This window comes from Daphnia magna, linkage group LG4 (assembly GCF_020631705.1).
Source record: "Daphnia magna isolate NIES linkage group LG4, ASM2063170v1.1, whole genome shotgun sequence".
Classification (NCBI taxonomy): Eukaryota; Metazoa; Arthropoda; class Branchiopoda; order Diplostraca; family Daphniidae; genus Daphnia; species Daphnia magna.
The window spans coordinates 1,722,750-1,737,360 of NC_059185.1; the positions used below are offsets into that span (position 1 = coordinate 1,722,750).

General features: G+C 37.9%; 7 protein-coding genes across 15 annotated transcripts; 3 read left to right on the top strand and 4 right to left on the bottom strand.

Moving 5' to 3' along the window:
* Positions 1-43: 43 nt before the first annotated feature.
* Positions 44-3,613, bottom strand: LOC116921215 (casein kinase II subunit alpha). 2 transcript variants are annotated; one of them, XM_045173150.1, is made up of 8 exons: positions 3,473-3,613; positions 2,875-3,019; positions 2,688-2,799; positions 2,232-2,613; positions 1,939-2,167; positions 1,730-1,878; positions 1,489-1,572; positions 44-847 (listed from the first exon to the last, which is right to left on the bottom strand). In XM_045173150.1, exons 2-8 carry the CDS (start codon positions 2,967-2,969, stop codon positions 801-803), a joined length of 1,098 nt encoding a protein of 365 aa, XP_045029085.1. In that variant the 5' UTR covers positions 2,970-3,019; positions 3,473-3,613; the 3' UTR covers positions 44-800. The 2 variants fall into 2 exon arrangements, with proteins under 2 accessions (XP_045029085.1, XP_032783365.1); XM_032927474.2 differs by having other exon boundaries at positions 3,291-3,543.
* Positions 3,614-3,771: 158 nt separating this feature from the next.
* LOC116921213 lies at positions 3,772-6,175 on the top strand. Of its 2 annotated transcripts, none has more exons than XM_032927471.2 (5): positions 3,772-4,892; positions 4,951-5,122; positions 5,190-5,286; positions 5,355-5,894; positions 5,961-6,175. In XM_032927471.2, the coding sequence occupies exons 1-5, from the start codon at positions 4,211-4,213 to the stop codon at positions 6,018-6,020; spliced, it is 1,551 nt and encodes a 516-aa protein (XP_032783362.2). In that variant the 5' UTR covers positions 3,772-4,210; the 3' UTR covers positions 6,021-6,175. The 2 variants fall into 2 exon arrangements, with proteins under 2 accessions (XP_032783362.2, XP_032783363.2); XM_032927472.2 differs by having other exon boundaries at positions 3,773-4,892; positions 5,977-6,175.
* On the bottom strand, positions 6,097-7,306 carry LOC116921222 (protein FAM210A). 2 transcript variants are annotated; one of them, XM_045173163.1, is made up of 3 exons: positions 6,721-7,306; positions 6,517-6,665; positions 6,097-6,379 (listed from the first exon to the last, which is right to left on the bottom strand). In XM_045173163.1, exons 1-3 carry the CDS (start codon positions 7,128-7,130, stop codon positions 6,360-6,362), a joined length of 579 nt encoding a protein of 192 aa, XP_045029098.1. In that variant the 5' UTR covers positions 7,131-7,306; the 3' UTR covers positions 6,097-6,359. The 2 variants fall into 2 exon arrangements, with proteins under 2 accessions (XP_045029098.1, XP_032783379.2); XM_032927488.2 differs by having other exon boundaries at positions 6,097-6,450; positions 6,721-7,296.
* Positions 7,307-7,586: 280 nt separating this feature from the next.
* LOC116921225 (GMP reductase 2) lies at positions 7,587-9,630 on the top strand. Its single transcript, XM_032927491.2, has 7 exons — positions 7,587-7,855; positions 8,104-8,223; positions 8,407-8,472; positions 8,537-8,728; positions 8,816-9,004; positions 9,067-9,269; positions 9,331-9,630. The coding sequence occupies exons 1-7, from the start codon at positions 7,769-7,771 to the stop codon at positions 9,527-9,529; spliced, it is 1,056 nt and encodes a 351-aa protein (XP_032783382.2). The 5' UTR covers positions 7,587-7,768; the 3' UTR covers positions 9,530-9,630.
* A 7-nt stretch (positions 9,631-9,637) lies between these two features.
* LOC116921221 (mediator of RNA polymerase II transcription subunit 6) lies at positions 9,638-11,409 on the bottom strand. Of its 2 annotated transcripts, none has more exons than XM_032927487.2 (6): positions 11,312-11,409; positions 10,697-10,740; positions 10,455-10,614; positions 10,215-10,389; positions 10,085-10,157; positions 9,638-10,028 (listed from the first exon to the last, which is right to left on the bottom strand). In XM_032927487.2, the coding sequence occupies exons 1-6, from the start codon at positions 11,392-11,394 to the stop codon at positions 9,712-9,714; spliced, it is 852 nt and encodes a 283-aa protein (XP_032783378.2). In that variant the 5' UTR covers positions 11,395-11,409; the 3' UTR covers positions 9,638-9,711. The 2 variants fall into 2 exon arrangements, with proteins under 2 accessions (XP_032783378.2, XP_032783377.2); XM_032927486.2 differs by having other exon boundaries at positions 11,275-11,393.
* Positions 11,378-13,287, top strand: LOC116921219. 3 transcript variants are annotated; one of them, XM_032927483.2, is made up of 7 exons: positions 11,378-11,429; positions 11,793-11,910; positions 12,008-12,168; positions 12,254-12,414; positions 12,516-12,660; positions 12,727-12,979; positions 13,039-13,287. In XM_032927483.2, exons 1-7 carry the CDS (start codon positions 11,393-11,395, stop codon positions 13,139-13,141), a joined length of 978 nt encoding a protein of 325 aa, XP_032783374.2. In that variant the 5' UTR covers positions 11,378-11,392; the 3' UTR covers positions 13,142-13,287. The 3 variants fall into 3 exon arrangements, with proteins under 3 accessions (XP_032783374.2, XP_045029092.1, XP_045029093.1); XM_045173157.1 differs by lacking the exon at positions 11,378-11,429 and adding an exon at positions 11,442-11,729; XM_045173158.1 differs by lacking the exon at positions 11,378-11,429 and adding an exon at positions 11,442-11,637 and having other exon boundaries at positions 11,720-11,910.
* Positions 13,288-13,465: 178 nt separating this feature from the next.
* LOC116921226 (LITAF domain-containing protein) lies at positions 13,466-14,566 on the bottom strand. 3 transcript variants are annotated; one of them, XM_032927492.2, is made up of 5 exons: positions 14,421-14,566; positions 14,208-14,308; positions 14,044-14,111; positions 13,891-13,985; positions 13,466-13,814 (listed from the first exon to the last, which is right to left on the bottom strand). In XM_032927492.2, exons 2-5 carry the CDS (start codon positions 14,299-14,301, stop codon positions 13,706-13,708), a joined length of 366 nt encoding a protein of 121 aa, XP_032783383.1. In that variant the 5' UTR covers positions 14,302-14,308; positions 14,421-14,566; the 3' UTR covers positions 13,466-13,705. The 3 variants fall into 3 exon arrangements, with proteins under 3 accessions (XP_032783383.1, XP_032783385.1, XP_032783384.1); XM_032927494.2 differs by having other exon boundaries at positions 14,208-14,356; positions 14,421-14,564; XM_032927493.2 differs by having other exon boundaries at positions 14,208-14,327; positions 14,421-14,562.
* Positions 14,567-14,611: the final 45 nt, after the last annotated feature.

Sequence of the window (14,611 nt, forward strand, 5' to 3'; positions counted from 1 at the left end):
TAAAAATGTACAGAACCAAAGAACAGACAACAGAGCGTGAAAATGCGAAACTGAAGATTGTATTGAACAATTACTTATTACATGATATACGATTAGATACTACATCCCTTTAAAATTCAAACCCAAAATTATCTATAAATGGGGAAGGACTTCCAACCCAAAGCTGTTTAGTAGTAGAAAACGTAATCTAAGCTTCCATCTCGCTAGCTTACACTGTTCATGAATTTGAGGAATTAAGGAAATGAGACGAATCATTCGATCGAATCAGAATGCAAAAAAATGCCAAATACAAGCTTCCATACAAGAAATGCCAATCTTGTTCAATGCCGGCGATGATAAAAGCGGACGTTTACTTGGCAGGGCGGATTAATGGGAGGACGAATGTTTGTGGTACTCATCATTTCCGGAAAAACAATTCAAACATTAGGTTTCATGCACTATACACAGAATGGCATGATGGTTGAATGGGAGAGTAAATGGGTGGAAGAGGAGACAATTTTTTAAACAAAGGGAAAAAGATACTGCAAGAAATTATAAGAGACTGTACACGTGTTTAATAGCAGTTGCTTTCGGAATCTCAAGTCAACCGGCGAGGATGCAATTCATGCAAAAACCGTTATACACAGTCATGAAATTAGAACGCATTTATTTAGCTCCTTTCACTTCTTCGCATGATTTTTGCTGTTGGGGAAACAAGCACGTCTCTTCACTAACAACTTCCAGTTTCATGCCGCTATTAGTTGGCAGGTAAAATTGTTTTTTTCCCAGCCAACTACACGGCAACTGTCTCTCGATGACTCCTACTGTGAAGGTCCACCTCCGCTTGGTCCAGCTAATCCACTCGAACCTGATGGTAAAAAAAGGAACATGATTTTACTAACTGCTGTTTGCTTTTGCCTTCATCATATGCTGGATAGACGTTTTGACACTGAATATTACGCTATTTCCCATTCTTTGCGAGAATGAAAATGACGTTAATTAATACGTTGCAAGGAACACGTGTATTGACAGAACTGATACACTTGAACGTGAAAGTTAATGAAATGACAGTGTATGGAAAGTGAAAATTAAAAAAAAATATAATAATAAAAAAAAAGTTTAGGAGCATGACCTAAGAACTGCGCAAGGCTATGGGGAGAAGAGGATGAAAGAAGGGACAAAATCAAAGATACACTTTCACAGAAATGGCGTTCCCTTGCAAGATATTTGTCATTTCCACTCTCGTTTAGATTAGATAAAGGGCAATTGGGTTGATGATTTTATTAGACAAAAAGAAACGGGAGATGTGGCTGTCCCACATGTTATTGTGTTGAACTTGTAAGTAGAGGTGTCAACAAAAACAGGTGTGGACAGGGACTATGAACGTAGCGAAAGAGGATAAGAGTGGAAGGGTTTCGCTGCTGATTTTCGAACTGAAAATTATTATTTTTCGTCATTTCCCCCTTGCAGCTCCCTCCCTGAACCAGTTGATTACAATGGTTTACTCACCGCCTCCTACCGACGTTCCAGGTGGTAAGAGTGTCGGAGAGGTTGACAAACTTGCCAGTCGATTCTGTTCTTTCACAATGGGGTCTATGTACGATTAAAAAAGAATTGTTGTATGAAAATGACAACTAGACGAAGATTTACAAAATTAACCATACTAAAGGTAAAACTTTAATTCAGGCTCCTTGATATGGAACCTAACAACTTCCTACACTACTAGTAGAAGATTATACTCAATACTTACAAAAATAAGGATGATCCATGGCTTCACGCGCTGTGAGCCTCTCCTGGTGATCATACCGTAAAAGTTTGTCCAAAAAATCCAAGGCTTCAGGCGACACCAAATGCTGGTTTTCGCTGTGGACGAAACGTTCCCACCTTTTGCGTGAATGTCTAGAAACAAAAATGGATGAATGCAAAGAAGCTGGTTGATGAAGACCGACAACGTAATACCTGCCGAGGATATCGTTGAACCGTGGATCTAGTTCGATTTGATACTTGTCAAGATACTCAAAAAGTTCTTCTGTACCCAAAACTTTGGCAATACGAACCAATTGGTCGTAGTTATCATGACCGTGGAAGAACGGCTCTTTGCGAAATATCATTGAAGCTAACATGCAGCCAAGAGACCACATGTCAAGGGAATAATCGTACATTTGATAGTCCACCAACAATTCTGGTCCTATTAAAAGAACACCGACAAATTGTTAATGTAAATAGAATCTTCAAAGCTAGACGTGGACAACCTTTGAAATATCTTGAAGCAACTCGAACGTTATATTCTTGCCCAGGGTGATAGAATTCTGCCAGGCCCCAGTCAATTAGCCGAAGCTTACGGTTTTCATGGTCGATCATAACGTTGTGAGGTTTAACATCTCGATGCATGATGCCCATACTGTGGCAGTAATCCAGCGCTTTTAACAACTCGTACAGATAGAACCGAATGTCGTAGTCCGTCAATGTCTGATAAAGTAACTTGAAATCCGTGTTATTGACATGTTCGAAAATCAATGCCGGCGTTCTTGACACAGGATCTTTAACCACCGCTTGTAGAGTAATAATGTTGGTGCCACCTCGCAAATTTTCCAAAATTTTTATTTCGCGTTTAATCTTCTTCTTTTTGACAGGCTGGTAAAGAATAATAAGATCTTCAAATTAATAAAAACCAATTATATAATTAGGAGCTTTTGCAATGCTGTTACCTTAAGGATTTTTACAACACATTTTTCGTTGGTAACAACATTAATGGCTTCAAAGACTTCACTGTATTTGCCTCTGCCTAGTTTCCTCACAAGTTGGTAGTCATCTTGTTCACTGCAGCAAAAGAAATGCATTATTTTATTCCTTTACTTGCTTGGAATTTAACAGCTAGTGAAGCTAAAAACTTACCCCCATTCAATGACATGTGATTCATAGTCCCAGTATTCTCTTGCTCGATGCAAATTTACATCTGCGTAAACCCTAGCTTGACTTGCTAAAGGCATGGTGGAAAATGTAAATCTGCTTAATTCACACCTTCTTGGTTTAAAGGCACCTAATATGAAAATGAACTTTGTAGTGCATGGCAAAAACACCACACACAGGTATCCAATTAGCACCCATTTGCCTCATTCCTCTATAATCACACACACACACTTCATTCAAACAACCTTCCCTTTTTAGAAATCAAACTTCATCATATTTTAGCCAAGCACAGTCTTTGGATCGTCAACAAAGGATATGACCGGTTAAGTGGACGAAAGTTGACCGCCAGCATGAGGCTGGCGGCTATCCTATCGTCACATAGTACTTTGGCATTTTGTTACCTGCAAGATGGAAGGTGTTTGAAATAAATTGGTTGTTGTTTGGCGTTCGACAAAATGTAATGGCTCGGCTGGCTAACCAAGATGTACATCGAGAAACCGTTGCGTGGATTACAATGTCAACGACCACAACCAACGGCAAAGGGAAACTTATTCGACGGGCGGAAAATAGCGAACAAGAATACCTTCTTGTTCCCAACGCAGCGGACGCTCCCAGCTCTTCCAGTAAGAGAAGTTGCATGGCCCAATACGAAGTATGTTTAAAAGCCGCCAGATGACTATGATTTATCCAATGAAACAAAAATCACCGAAAACGCATTTCACGAACTAGCTGGTTGAATTCGTCCATTTTATTATTACATAAAATAATATTTTTAAATGTAGTTTATTTAACTACGTTGCCATAAGGCAGTCGTAATTTAACGTAAGATGTAAAATGTTTTGTGGAAATGAAAGAAGGTGAAGAGCCATCTTCCGGCAATTCATTCAAATCAGAAAACGCGTGAGGACTAAAAAAATGGCCACCGACTGTACGGCTACTATCTAGTCAATAATTATTATCTCTCCCTCTTTAGCCCTTACCTCCACCTTATGGGTTTGATGGCGCCCAGACCGCATTGCTAATGGCTACCCATTTTTTGCAGACTTGTCTTCACAATTTCCTTGATCATGTAGTAGACTTCTTAAAAATCATCCTAACATCCAAAACTTCTTACCTTTGCGGAATCGAGCATGAAATAGATAGCAGAAGTAAAATAGACCGTCACATTTTAATTCTACTTACGAAAACTAACACAACAACAGATTAGAAATCAGCAGTGAGATTTGGCGGCAAACACTTCAGTGTTTCAAAAACAGAATTTTTGCGTCCATTATAGTTCGTCGAATATAAATTCAAAAAGCCATTACATTGCATTGTTGGAATGGCAAAGTTTTCAAGCGCAGAACAACGAGGATATAGAACACGTATGACATGTGGATTTAGGGAGGGCTTTAATCCCTCCTTTTCTTCACAAGTGTTCTATTTCCATAGAACACCAGGTTTCTTGCCATGTGCAAAGGGATTATATCGTCTGGAGCCTTGCAGTCTGCAGTTCAGAGGACACAAAGGAATCGAAGAGGCTTGGTTTTGTCATCGAATTAAAAAAAGAAAAACCTTTGACATAATGAAGCACATTTGTACGATTCACACTCAACGTTTAGTCGATTTGAAGTGTTCTCAGATCCATTTGACTGGGTCGATTACAGGAAAAGAAGCTTGCTACTTCCTTATTTCTCATCGAAATCAATTACTTTGTAATCCCCTACATCAGCATCAACAAAAAATATGCGTTCTCTATTACCCGGAACAAACGTATGGCGACCCCAGCCTTTTCCAAGATCTAGCTCAGCTTGGTTTGATATCTTCGTCATCCAAAATATTTACTCGAGCAGCTACCATCGAAGACATTCGTCAAAGTATCGCTTTTACCCTTTCTGTTCGTCTGACTACTGGCTGGAATCCGGTTGGAAAATGGCTGATTCACAAAAATCAGCGGAATTTCTTAGACATGGATGACAAAAGTGATACCTTTCAAGCGGTCAAATTTGAGATTCGATTATCAGGTAAAAAAACAACGAATTACTTAATTCAAAATAATAAAATGTAACCGCTTTGTTAAAGATGGTCGTGATAAGGTGGAAGTGTGGGCCCATGGCGGAGAACTCAAATTGTATCCAATTACTCCCCACGATTTAGTTCTGAAATCCGATGAACTTATCCACTTCAAGGAAGATCCCAACGCTGTGATTAATTTTCAATCTACACCGCATCACCGATTTTTCTATTTGCCAAAGTTAGACTAAGTTATGTTCATAAATGTTTATTTTGTATCTAAGTAATTTATTTTTGGTTTTAATTAGAATTAGAGTCGGCTCACTAATGTCTGTCTCGCGTCAATTGCCTGACTTCTCACCATTTAAGGATTATGGAGAACTGTGCAATTATTGGAAACAGCAGGTGAACGATGTTATTTTCTTGTTAATACCTTAAGAAAAAAATCGTTTTCACTTTTCTGCTTTAATTAGTATGGGTACGTGTTACCAGAAACTTCTACAGGAATTGTTTACTTTAACGTGGCATTCACAAACCAAGAATCCCCTGGTATCATCTATACGTACCCTTCATGTTGTGTTTTTCTTGAGCCACCATTACCTCTTGAAACACCCAGAAAAATATCTCTATCCATCGTCCGCCAATTCTGGCGCTGCTTGGAACCGCTCCTCTCATGCTTTCCTGGACAGACAACACCCAATCACTGGCTGATCGATTCATTTTCCAGAATCCCGTTACAAGAGCAATTCGCAGAAGATCTTGAGAAGGACATAAAAATGAAAACTCTTTTGGGATCCGAAAAACAGATGCACGGCATTTCGAAATACTTTCCGCAGCCTCCGATTGATCGTTTTATGTGGAGAGAAGAGAAAAAATCAAATCTCGAGAAAAAATCCAAGTTACAAAAAACGTCGGTTACTCAACGAGCCAACAGCCATACCATTACACACTACTTTTCCTCGCAAAATCCTAACGTGAAGATCCGCAGAACGGCCAACAAAGTTACATTTAATGTACGAAGGTCTTTTTCTAATTTCCCAGTTTCATTCTGAAATCAGTTGGTTTTATGTGGTAAATAGACTTATTTTTCTGTAGCCCGTTTAGTACCGCCTACCAGACTTGTCTTCAACGGAACCTAACCCTAACGATCTTAAGACGGATATTTAAGCCGTTAACAGTTTCCATCCAAAGATGCTCTTAAGAAATCATAGAAGCAAGCGTTGTCAGAATACATTTTCAGTGCCCCACCAAAAAAAAAAAGTTTTTTTTAAATACAATTTTCTTGTGTAAATGATTTTCTGACTATGAAGTCTCATTCCGTCGTAACCACAAACTGCCATTCGGCGCGTCGAAGTAAATAGTATTTGGCACTTCATTTTTTTAGTCTTTTTTTGCCAAAATTCATTCTTTTCTTGAAATCTGTCCTATGTTGTCTGAATTTTCGTCGAATATCATCACGTTGCTTATGAAATTCAGCCTTACGAGTCTCGTAAAAGACCTGCATTTTTTCAGTGGATGCTGGTTTAATATACCCCCACCGTGTAAGGTAGTTAATAGAAAGTGTAGTACCTATAATAGTAACAAATGAAATGTTTTATTTTTTTATGTATCTTAACAAGCTTTTACATGATTTACCTCCAATAGTAACAGCATATCGGGCAGGACTAGCAACTTTGTACAGTGCATAGGTAAGAGCATAATAGCCCACACTTGAAGTTCTAAGTGGGCTTATTATTTTTTCGCTGATTCCTAAACTTTCCAATAGCTGCACCACATCTAGTCCACTGAAATTTAATGAATTATAAAAAAATAAAAAACAACAAGAAGGATTTCTTTTACTTCTTAACTGCAAAGTAAAATCCACCAGCCCAGACTGCAGAGGTAGCAACATGCACAGGGATTAGGACATACCAGTAGTCCTTATACATTTGTTTGAATTTTTGGAAGAGGGAAACTTTTATTGGTGGAGGGCAACCAGAACTTCCTTGTTCCTGTATTTTTCGCTGCAACTCATCACTTTTATCTTTTTCTTGTTTAGGTTGGTTAACCTGTGTATTGTAAACTGTTGAGATGTGTAGAGATTTTACGAAAGAATAGGGCTTCCGTGAGTAGCACCGGCAACTTTCAGGCCGGTAAAGATCCCATGAAAGTCTTTGTATCACCGGAAATTTTACAACTATAGATGTAAGCACAGGATGTGCACGAAGAATATAAGAAGAACTCAAGCTTCGGGTAACCAACGCAGACATTTTAAAGAATAATATTAATTCCTTTTAATGTCATCACGTACACCGCATTTGGTTTTCAAAGACGGCGAGAGCAGACGAATTTAAGATAGCCATGGCAACGAAATAAAAATAAAAATATTTGAAATTAAAACCATTGTAACATTTTTGCAACGATAGTGTGAAATAAATACACGACGTCTGAAAAAAGAATCATCCTTTGTTGTTTATTATCAACTTATGCCACGAAAATATTTGCTAGACTTCCTAATTCTACGGCAATAAAACTATTAAAACTGGATGTTGCCATTTACTTTGGTGAAGTATTTTCAAGCATTACTATAAGGAAACATTCAATTTAATTGCTTTATTGTGTTGCAAATATTGGTTGCAGGTTTAGAGCAAAAAGAATAATACAGATGCAAATAAGAGTCAGCTGTTTCTTGTCTCCATGGAAGTTTATATAGCCTCTCACGTCACTATGTCGTCTACTAGTCTACCACCATCCGGTTTTGTAGACGGTTGTACGTAGAGAGGCGATTCTCTTTCAGCTCTCTCGTTGCTCGGCTATTCTTTATCACGTTGCCCAATTGAATTGCAGATACATTGTTTTCAGAGTAAGTGTTTTAATTATTGACCGTTAACGAGGAAGGGAGAGAGAAATGCCGCGTATCGACAATGACGTCAAGCTGGACTTCAAAGATGTCCTCCTACGTCCCAAACGCAGCACCCTCAAAAGCCGGGCAGACGTAAATATTGTTTACTTTACAATTGCTTTGTCGATGTACCAAACTGCGTGGAATTTTAGTGAATTTCGTTACCTTTTAATATCTGTTGGTTACCCTTCCACCGATACCTTCCTTTTATTCAGGACGTGCCTGTAAATCGGTTAAAAGCACGTGCTTTTTTACGGTTCAGTGACCCAAAAAACAATAAATAGCACAAAAGCACTGCTTATGAATATTGACATTACTTTACATTTATAACCTTCATGTAGGTTGATTTGTTTCGTGAAATCAAATTTCGCAATTCGAAACAAACAATCCGTGGGATCCCGATCATAGCTTCCAATATGGATACGGTTGGAACCTTCGAGATGGCTTCTGCTCTTGCTAAGGTGATAAGAAAATATGTGGGAAGTCGTGTTAGTTACTTCCTGTTGGTTATCTTCGTGCTATTTCCGTAATATGTTCAGCGGCTTGGTAAATAAGCTTTGTACAGTTTTGTCTTCTCAAGGGTGCAAGGTGCCATCTTTTGTCTGCTTACTCATCTAACCTTTCTTCTTTTTTTTAACCCATAGCATGGTTTGCTAACTGTGATACACAAGCACTACCAAGTTGAAGACTGGATTAGTTTTATTCAAAAGGTAACATCAATCTTTCTAGTTTAGTAAATTGCTTAATCGAACGAATTGCAATTCCCGTCTATAGAATAAAGATATCGCTGGATTTGTGGCGGCGTCCTCGGGTTCTGGTAAAGGCGATTTTGATAAACTATCCAAAATACTTAACGCTGTTCCCGAAGTGCGCTTCGTCTGTCTTGACGTAGCGAACGGCTATTCGGAACATTTCGTAGAATTTGTGCGTAGCGTCCGGGAAGCATTTCCTCAACACGTCATTATGGTAATTTTTTTTTTTTTTTTTTTTGGGGGGTTGGGGGGGGTGGGAAATGAATTTGGAATCCTCTAAAAAAAATTTCCTTTTATGCAGGCAGGCAATGTTGTCACTGGAGAAATGGTTGAAGAACTGATTCTTTCAGGTGCAGACATCATCAAAGTTGGAATCGGTCCGGGCTCTGTTTGTACAACTCGTAAGAAGACCGGTGTTGGCTATCCTCAGATCAGTGCCGTCATTGAATGCGCTGATGCGGCTCATGGATTGGGTGGCCACATTATATCGGTCAGGAAGCATTTAATAATTGCGTAAGTAAATTTTCTTAAGCGTTTAAGTTTACCTTACAGGATGGAGGATGTACTTGTCCGGGTGATGTAGCTAAAGCATTCGGTGCAGGAGCAGATTTCGTCATGTTGGGAGGAATGCTATCGGGTCATGATCAATCAGGTGGGGACGTGATCGAACGAGATGGGAAAAAATATAAACTTTTCTATGGTATGTCATCCGCTACAGCCATGAATAAGCATGTCGGTGGCGTCTCCGAATATAGGTAGAGAGTAATTTTTTAAAAAAATCGTGCATTGGTATAATCCCGTTTTTTGTATTAACAGGGCTTCAGAAGGAAAAACTGTCGAAGTTCCCTATCGCGGTAATGTGGAAGCAACTATATCAGATATCTTGGGGGGGTTACGATCTGCTTGCACGTATACTGGAGCTGCACGTCTGAAAGAATTACCGAAACGGACAACCTTCATTCGAGTCACACAGCAAACGAACGAAATTTTCAGTGCATTTTCTTCGGGTGATTGATTACGACTACTAAACCCTAACGAATCTTCTGCAGTGTTAAGCAATATAGCTATCAAGGTTTTGTGTGTCCAATGTGTTTCTTAATACACTACTTTCAACTATTTTGAGTCAGTTATGACAGTATACCTATGTCAAGTATACATGTTTAATCATATTTTACACATTATGTTCACATAATTCTTTTATCCAAGCCTTGGCTTCTTCTCTGGTGGTGGTTTATGACCCTGAGGTTCTGTTTTAACTTCTACTTTAACTTCAACCTTCGAATTATCTTCAACAGATGTTCTTTGTTCTGGCAGATGAGTGTTAGATGCAGGAAATGGAGTGTTTTTTATGGGAAATTTTTTGGCAAGATCAGCTAATAGTATGTTAACTCTATGCCTTTGGAATGCTGAACTACTTTCTTCCTTTGCTTTATCTTTTGAACTCTTTTTCTGTGACTTTTTGTTTTCATCCTCAAGGTCTTTAGATTCAGTTTCTTTGAACTCCCACCAATAACCTACAACATAATTTACAAATAACTACTAGATTTTCTTCACTGAACAGAATTGATACCTTTGCTTGGGTGATATCTTGAATAGGTTCGAGCTTCATCAAAAGCCCCTTGCAGATGATTAACTGTTGTAGACTTGAAGCAAAAAATGAAATGTAGCTGTGATTAAGTTGAAAATATGTAAGTTCTTACAATACGGGAATTGATAACAGAGCCAAGATCTGGAGCCTGATAAACAACTCCAGCAATGATGTAGAAATCTGCAAGTGGTGTTACAGCTGAGACAGAATGCCGATGCTGCTTTCTAATAACATACAAAATTGGTTCTTGTACATGAAGAAGCATATACTCAAGCCCTGTTAAGTTACTATGAATAAAAAAGTGTTGAAGATTAAATTCAAGAATTTAAGAAAATGTGAAAATTAAAGGTACCTGAGATGCTCCATGTTAAGACGTTGCATTTTGACTATCTCATTGTTACAGGTGCGATCATAGAAAGGGTTTGTGGTAGATTGAAAATAGTCCATTACATTTGTGGGATTAAGTATAGGTATCCAAGCAGAATCATGCCAAGAAATCCATAATAAATTATCTAAAATGTAGAAAATAAGTTTTATTCCAACTATCCTTTCAAAAGCACAGAATTTAATTTTCTAGCGGATTTCGTCTCAAACCTTTCGAATCACCCATGTTGATACAGAACTTTCTTGTTTGAATACTGCTAGGTAGAAGAAAATTTATATAAATAAACCTCGTATGAATGAAACTGAAAATGTAAACACCAGAGAAGAAAGTAAACACAAATTTAAGAATATCTTATTTAGAAAATCAGGCCTTGCGCAACGGCAAAATCGAAATGATTGAAGAACACTTGAACCAGAATCATAGATTACATGGTTTGAGTACTCCATGGTAAGCGCCTGTAAATAGGCCACGCCCCACGTCACTTTTCGTGAACCTCGCTCCCTCTGAAAGTGCTGCACCAAGCGGATTTTGATTGGGAAATGAATACCCTTTTGCATTGTAGTGCATCGAGTCTCCGCATGGCTGCAGCACTGACGGAGGGAGTTAACCTATTCGTGTAAAAAATCGGGGTCACGAAAAGTGAACGCCGGAAACCAGGAGTAGTCAGACCATGACGTACAGGAGTAGTTTAACCATTTAATCTATGACTCTGCTTCCATTTTGCTGAAAAAACTTACACAATATTAGAAAAACTTAAAAAAAGCTGAAGCTTACTCATAAAACTTACAATGATCGTAAAAGCTTAAAAATTAGCAAAAGCTTACAGCGTGGAAACACAAACACTGATTGGTGCTGGGCATAGGCATGGGCATGGGCAATTGGGCATCCCATCCGGGCTAGACGCCATGATTCAAAAACTTGTCACTGCGGCGCTAGAAGACGGTACTTTGCCTGAGGGAACAGTTGTAGACTTATAGATGGTTGATACTTGAGAGGTTTTCATTTTTCAAACGATTTGGCAAAAAAAGTTTTTTTGTTACGTTTTGTTGAGTTGCCGCCTTTAGTGTAGCATATGTATTTACCTAGTACTGACCAAAATTCAAATCATCAGTATCTTTTCTAATAATGATTTAGTCGTTAATAGGGGGAGTTATATTGCTAGCTTTACGATTAAGCCAAACAACCCCATTTATTCTTCATCACTTTCTATAAACACTTAAATTTTATGCCAGATTTTCAGCAGTAAATAGCACCTATTCTGTCACTCAGAGTGTAGCCTGTTCACCAGTGATTATTATAATACAGGCTCTTTAACACTGGCAATTTCCATCTACAAAGTTTTCATTTTTATGGTTCTAAACATCATGGATAAACCTGGTGTGAAAAGATTGGCTTTACCAAGAAGCCGGGTCCCATCAAATAGGTATAATTTAATTTGGCATTCTGTTTATATAACAATTTTACATTATTGTTTTTTTTTTTTTTTTTTTTTTTATTTTATTTTTTGTACATAACCCAAGTTCTACTCCAAGTGGAATATCAAGACGAGGCACTTCCACCCCAACTGGAAGCTCAAATAAAAATAGAAGTTGTAACTATTCTCCAATAACTAACCTGGACTTTTCAAAATCATCAGCAGGATCAACTGATAAACCAGAACCTAAACTTCTTAAACCTCTTGGTGTGTATCTGTAATTACAAGTATTTTATGTCAATTATTTTGCATCATTGCCAAGCTGTATTGATGGCTAGAAAATGTTTTGTAGGGCCTGCATTTCCACAGAGCTCAACAGAAAAAAAATCTCTCTCCAAACCAAAACTTTCTATTGAAGAGCAATCTACACTGCTGTACATGACCTATCAACAGCAACATTTTCTAAATAATCAACTTGAAGAATCTAAAGAAAGTGTATTAGCAGACTGCAAGGTTAGAAAAAAAAACATGCAATTACCTCAAAAAGCTTAATCCATTTAAGAAATTCAAACAGCATCCAGTTAAACTTTATACTGTTTGTATAATGGTTTTAGAAACAGATAGAAGACCTATGGCATTTGATTAAGATTAAGGAAAGTAAGATCACACAAATAAAGGAAAGAATGAAATTGGAAAAATTGCATTTGCAGCTAACTTCTCATGTGAAGGAAATACAGCCAGTTGTGAAGCAAACAGCAGGTAAAAAGAAATATAATTTTTTTCCGGGAATGTGGATTGAAGTATTTTGCTTGCATTTACGCAAAGACGTACTTGACGCTGTAACCCCTAAAGTCAAAGAGCTAGCGCAAGGATTGGACACTTATCGACATCAAATCAAATTAGTTGAGATTAATGAATTCAAAAATGAAGATGCGGATGAATTGATCCGTTCATTTGAAATGAACGCCATTCTTTGCAAGGAAGTTGAAACAGAAAAACTGCACGAAGTAATGAAAACGGCGCACATTGTGTCAGAGGTTGACAGGAGAACTTCAAGCCAAATCAAGATGATGGAAGAGTATGTTTCATGCTTTCTCAATTTTTTTAACTCCTAGCTAAACAGAAAGTTATTCTTAGGGTTCAACGCATGAACTTCCAAGCGATAACGCGACTCGGACAAGAAATTACCCTGAGCGAAGGAAAAAAGAATTACAAGAAACTATGCGATTTCGATGTGTGAACGTGCAACATGGAAAAGGATTGTCAAGAAAACCGTCATTTGTTCTATGTTTCAGAGAACAAAACCTGCACATTGGTTTTTTCGTCTTCGTTAGAGATTGGTTGTTGGCATTTTAATTTAATAATAAAGGCTAATTCGGTACGGTCCAGCATGCCAACTCTGTTTTCATTTTTGGCATTGGCGGTAAAGGGTTCGCCGAGGTAAGTGTATGCCGAAAAAAAAAGAACATTCCTTGTTTGCCTTAAGACAGTGGTGATTTTGTGCAAGAAAGACTGTAAAGAAAAACTGACTGTTATTGCAGGTCAATATATTAATAGATTTTAATAATGAAAGAAACAGTGTATATTTTATTTTAATGTGTAAGCAGAGTAGATATTTTAGCAAGGTACAAACGGTACAACATTTTGAGTTTCTTTTGTTTGAAAACAATTAAATTGTAAAGATTTATGCAATAAGAAGAAATTCCCAATTTGCTCTCAAGAATGATGTAACAGATTGGTTGCAAAGAAGAAACCTTTAATAAAATATGCAAAAGAACCAGTGGCCTATGATTATAACATTGGCTTAAAAATGGCTGTACCGACCAAGATAAGCTTTACAATTTGGACAGGCATGATGAACATTCATGCACTCAGGGATGCAGCAAGGAATAAGGCAACAGCCTAGCCAACATCTGAAAGTGGATAACAAAATTTGGTTAATAAATTAAAACTTAAAAACAGCACATCCCAATTAGAAAGCCACTATACCCAAATAGAACAAGAAGCCCTCCAGACAGCCAGGCAATGAGACCAGGTTCTGTGCGAACTGATGTATCCACTTCTGCGTGACAGTGAGGACAAACCTGGAAGCAAACGATAATGCCATTATGATGCATTAAATGCCATACCAGATGAAATCACCGTATGTGTAGATCCTGGTCCAACAGGTATTACAGTAGTCACAATTATTGGTTGTTGGCTGGTTACATCTATGTGAAGAAGGACAAATTTGGAAGAAGGTTTACAACATCATATGTAAAACATGAAACACCCTTATAAACATCCTATGCTCGGAATGCACTTACTGTGATGGGGAGTAAAGGAGCTGGATGGGTTGACCCCACCTACAGCTTCTAAGTAGCTAGGAGGGGCAGCTGGTGGGGGTCCTTGTTTACTCATCTGGGAACTAGAAATGAGGTAAAAATCTAATAATGGTCGTTTTTAGATTGTAGATCTATCAAATGAATAACGTATATGTTTCATGAAAGAATGGTATAGAATAAGCAAATTTAAGGTACCTTAGTAAGTCATACAGGTTATGCCGAGTAATGTTCGCAAGTCTTTTTTATACAGACGTCGAACAGCTGTTTTTTAAGCCCCGCCCTTCCGAATATCTTAGGAAAAAAATGCTAATTCACGGAAATAGGACAGCGGAAAACTTTAGCCTATATCGTAAATCCTATGACTCAGAAAAAGCAAAACAAGTAAA